Here is a 5,161-nt window from a genome sequence, read left to right as displayed (position 1 = left end):
TATATATATATATATATATATATATATATATATATATATATATATATATATATATATATATTATTTTATTTTATACCTAATATATTTTTATATTTACAGTATAACTCCAAGTATATATAATTACTAAACGCTAACCCTCCATCTCCAAAATTTCATTCTAAATTATGATTCAACTATAAACATTGATGCTAATCATGATATAAGTGTTCTTATTGTTTAATTTTTTATTAACTATTCTTATTGTCATAATATTTAATGAAATGTCGCAACTTAATTATGTGAGTTGATTGTTAATTGTTTATGATATTATATAGAATAACAAATAATACTACAATTGAATTATTTCTAAACAAATTAACGAGCATGCTAAAGTAGTGACTTGTTTAATTTTATTTTATATTTTAATGCTATTATATTTGCATTGTGGTGATATACGTATGTAATTATGTATAAGATTTGTATTAGGTATATTTCTTAGCTTATTTATATATACTTATTAAAGTTTTTAAAAAGTCTTAACATGTAGGCTTTAAATAGGCTCAAAGTAGTACTTACTTTGAAGCTTTTTAATGTTCTAAATGTTAAACAGGCTTTTAAAAAGGCTTCAGGCCAGGCCAAGTCAATTGTAGGCTCAAGCTTGAGCCTAACAAAAAGCTTACATATAGGCTCAGGCCCAAGCTTTAGATTTTTGTAACAGGCCTCGGCCTAATTTTCTAAAGCTCAGCTTGACTCAGCCTATTTCCACTCCAACTCGTGGTAACTCAAGAGACAAAAATGGTTAACCTCTTATTTGCCTGAGTCTCTAAACACAGTCTTATATAGGAATCATAAGTCTTATATCCCACAAATATGGGACACCACATCTAGAACAGTAGACATATTTAAGGATAGTGGAGGAATGGTACAAATTTTTACTATTTTGCCCATAAAGGATAAATAACTTTGGCTCTTTTTTTTTTTTTGAACTAAAAAACATAATGTAGGAAAGTAAAGTTATTTGTAGTATTTATTTTAAGAAAGTGGAGAACATTTTGGAATTTACGAAAAAGGAAATGTGGTCAACCTTTTAGGAATGGAGAGAGTAAACATTATGCTGGCTTACAGGCTTATGATAGAACTCTAGAACTAATAACATCATAATTTTGCATTCCCCCTGTTTGTAATATAGTCTTGATTAGATTAAAACTGTAAACTCTCAAGGTCCCAAAAAGTAGAATAGAAATAATAGCATCCATTAAAAGCAAAAGTTAAATAGTTAGCCAGAAATACTTACCTCCAAAAGGGAGCTTTGGTTGCAGCAATGCTGTTGCATACTTGCATCCTTGGTTGAGACCTGAAGTATTTTTTTCATAACTTGGTCAATAGTATGTTTCAGTATTCAGTGTTCAATACCACAGTTCCTTCTTCTACATACACACACAGGAACATAGAACAATTATTACATACAGATAGGAAAGAATCCCATGAACCTGAACCAATCTTCACTTGGCTGAAAAGTGCATATCCATCAATGAGGATAGGATTGGGAGTAATGGCGCCTACCATTTTGAGTTAGTTTTCCAAAACATCACACGATGAAACACGGTTCATGCATAAAAAAAATTTAAATCTGATGAGAAGAACATTTCTGTCTCCACCACTCAGATCTTCAAGCCATAATATGGAAGCTTTGGTTAATCCTACTAGAAATGGTCTATAGTCTACAAAGCTCATACTCTATGTGTTCATCATGCAAATAAGATTGTGTCCCACCGTAACCCTTGTCTTTCATCAGTGCAGTCAAATCCTTCAAAAGTGAGTGGAGTTCACCAGCACGGGGATGAAATTTATCGCCTGCAACAAATACATTTGTTTGCTGCTCAACTGAGATCCAACTGCACCCAGGGGGTTTCCAGACTCCTTTCTCTTTCATCTCCTTTCTCAAGGAGTTAACCCTGTCCCAGTCACCTGATGTAGCATAGATGTTAGAAAGAAGTATGTAAGAAGAAGAATTTTGAGCTTCCAGCTCAATTAATTTTTCAGCCGCACGCTGTCCTCTTATGCCATCTCCATGAATTCTGCAAGCACCAAGATATGTGGCCCATATCATAGCATCAGGTTCAAAGTCTAATCTGTCAATGAACACCTCCGCTTCCTTGAGAAAGCCCCATCGGCCAAGAAGATCTATCATACAGGCACAGTGATCAACTCGTGGTCGAACACCATAATGGCTAGTCATCAGGTCAAATATTTCACGGCCTTCAGCTACCAGTCCCACGTGACTACATGCAGTGAGAAGACCAAGGAAAGTGATTTCATCAGGTTTTACATCTGTCTGTTTCATCTCATTGAAAACCTTTAGTGCATCTTCTGCAAAGCCATTTTTAGCAAACCCAACTATCAGTGAATTCCATGAAACAATATCCTTCTTGCTAATCATTTCATTAAATACTTGTGCTGAATTTTGAACATCCCCACATTTAGCATACATGTCCACTAGGGAACTACTTGTGAGCTCATCCCTGTCAAAACCAGTATGAAAAATCAGAGAGTGGATCTTCCTACCATCCAGCAAAGAAGCTAAAGTTGAACATGCTTTTAGTACACTAGCAAATGTTGCTTGATCGGGCATGACATTACATTTTCGCATTTCTTGATACCATACCAAGCCCTCCTCAGTGCACTCCACCATAATATTACTAGAAATCATAGCAGTCCAGAGTACTGTGCTCTTTGGATCAGGGAACTCTGAGAAAAGGAGTTTTGCATCTGTCTGCATTAGAGATTTGACATACATGCTTACCAGAGATATTGCCAAGAACTCATCGTTGTAGGAAATTCCGAGCTTTAAAATAAAACAATGGATTTGCTGCCCTAGATGTAGGTTATGATGATCACCGCAGACGTCTAAAACACTTGCAAATGTGACTTCTGATGGTTTTAATCCTTCAGCCAGCATATGTTTCAGCAGATTAATGGCGTGTTCTGTATCTATCTGAGCATAACCAGCTATCAAAGCATTTATGGAGATTACACTCCTTTCAGGCATACAAGAGAAAACTTCAGTTGCAGCCTCAATGTTACTGCACTTGCAATACATGTCAACAAGTGAGCTTCCAGCAAAACAACCTGTTTCTAGCCCAACTTTAATTAGAAGACAATGTACCTGTTTCCCTTTATTCAGAGCTCTTTTATTGGCACAGGCACTAAGTACACTAGCCAAAGAGACCTCATCAGGAGCGATTCCTTCCAACATCATTTTTTGAAACAAATTGAAACCTGTTTCTTCTTCACCATCCTGTACAAAGCCAACAATAATCGCATTCCAAGATATATGATCTCTACCTTGTATTAGATCAAATTGTTGCATAGCATCACCAAGAGATCCAGATTTGGCATACATATCTACTAAAGCATTTCCCACAAATAGGTTAGATGCAAACTTATTCTTGATTATGATAGAATGCAATTGTTGCCCCAAATATAAATCTTCCAAACAAGCACATGCACTCAAAATGCTAGTATAAGTATATTCATCAGGTTGAAAACCAAAGAACATCATATCCATGAAGAGATTTAGGACTTCACGAGCATTACCATTCTGTGCATACCCAGCAAGCAATGCATTCCATAATACATCATTCTTTTCAACCAACCCATTAAATACTTCTTTTGCAACTTCCATTTTTGAACATTTTGCATACATGTTAATCAAAGAACTCCCTACATAAACATTTGATGCTAAACCCTGTTTAACCGCCAAAGCATGAACCTGCAATCCATAAGCAAGATTTGCAGCACATGCCATTGCGCTCAAAACACTTCCCAAGGTTGATCTTGTGGGCTTAATGCCAGCTCGTACCATATCATGAAAAAAATTTATAGCTACTACTTCTTTTCCAGCCTTGGCATATCCAGAAATCATCACATTCCATGCCACAACATTTGGATCAGGCATCTGGGAAAAGATTCCCTGAGCAACATCCAGCCTTCCTAGTTTGGTACATGCATTGATGATTGTCACAAAGGCCACCTGATCCAGTACACAACCTAGCCTCTGCATTTCCTCAAACAGTTGCATTGCCTCCTCAGGTAATCCAACTTGAACATAACCTGAAATCATCATCGTCCAAGAAACCGTGTCAGGCCTCACCACACCATCAAAAATCCTCCTAGCATCAGCCAAACAACGGCATTTTGCATACATATCAATCAGAGAACCTTCTGTAAACGAATCGAACTCGTACCTTCTCTTCAAAACGCTACAATGCACTTGTTTCCCCAGCTCAACATTCATCAGCCTAGCACAAGCTGATAAAACAATGGCATAAGTAAACTGATTCGGGGACGAGCCACTGCTCTGCATACACCGAAATACATCTACAACGTTTTCCAACAGCCCCTGCTTAGAATACATTGATGCCAATGAGTTCCATGCCAAAGTGTCCTTCCTTTCAAGCCGCGAAAAGGCGCTCTCGGCCGAACCCATATCTCCGCATTTTGCATATAAATCCACAATCGCATTCCCCAAAAAACCTTCTGATGCAAACCCATGTTTCAAGCTTTGACCATGGACAATCTTGCATTTCCTCGAAGCAAACTCCACTCTTTGCGGCATTTCGTCGAATATCCGGCGGGACTGGATTTGCTTGCATTGCAGCAGACACAGTTTTAAAAGATGATTGTAGATGCGATTCTCTGGAGTTGATTGAGGCTCGCGGTCTAGGATTTGAGATGCAGTTACGGCGGCGAAGTTTCGGTGGCGTTGGGAAGGGAGTGAGGTTGCGTCGTTAAGCTGTGAGAGCTTAACACGATGTGCTCGGTTGCGCATTGAGTGGAGATGACTCGGGCATGACTCGTTCGGCTATTGGCGGGTATTCTTCCCTTTTGTTTTATAAAGAGTTTTTTTTTTGAGTTAAAAACCTATTTGGTCTACACTTCCAATCTTAACCAATTTCATCCTTAACTATGCAAGATTTCATCCTTAACTATGCAAACATTAATCAAAATGATTCTCTTTAAATGTTTTACTTTTGAATTTTAATCCTCAAGTTTTGTAAAATTAATTTTTAATTTTAACCAAAGCAAAATTTTTAGTTTCACCTAAGTGTTAACTAGTTAATGAAAAAAATATAAAGAAAATTATACTCCTTACGTTATAAGGTAATTGTAGAATTTATCC

The 5,161-nt window shown here is 37.0% G+C and overlaps 1 protein-coding gene across 2 annotated transcripts in view; it reads right to left on the bottom strand.

The window, feature by feature from the left end:
* Positions 1 to 4,873, bottom strand: part of LOC116019358 (pentatricopeptide repeat-containing protein At3g09040, mitochondrial) — a 10,614-nt gene extending 5,741 nt beyond the window's left edge. The window contains exons 1-2 of one of the 2 annotated variants that reach the window (XM_031259536.1): positions 1,274 to 4,873; positions 1,100 to 1,153 (exon numbers count right to left, since the gene is read on the bottom strand). In XM_031259536.1, coding sequence (XP_031115396.1) covers positions 1,694 to 4,810 — 3,117 coding nt within the window. In that variant the 5' untranslated portion in view covers positions 4,811 to 4,873 and the 3' untranslated portion in view covers positions 1,100 to 1,153; positions 1,274 to 1,693. Of the gene's footprint in view, positions 1 to 1,099; positions 1,154 to 1,273 lie in introns of those variants that run through there. The other variant, XM_031259535.1, reaches the window with a different exon arrangement.
* Between the last annotated feature and the right edge of the window lie 288 nt (positions 4,874 to 5,161).

Source organism: Ipomoea triloba, chromosome 5 (genome assembly GCF_003576645.1).
Source record: "Ipomoea triloba cultivar NCNSP0323 chromosome 5, ASM357664v1".
NCBI lineage: Eukaryota > Viridiplantae > Streptophyta > Magnoliopsida > Solanales > Convolvulaceae > Ipomoea > Ipomoea triloba.
The sequence above is the reverse complement of the archived record's forward strand: the minus strand, read 5'-3'. Positions and strand labels throughout refer to the sequence as shown.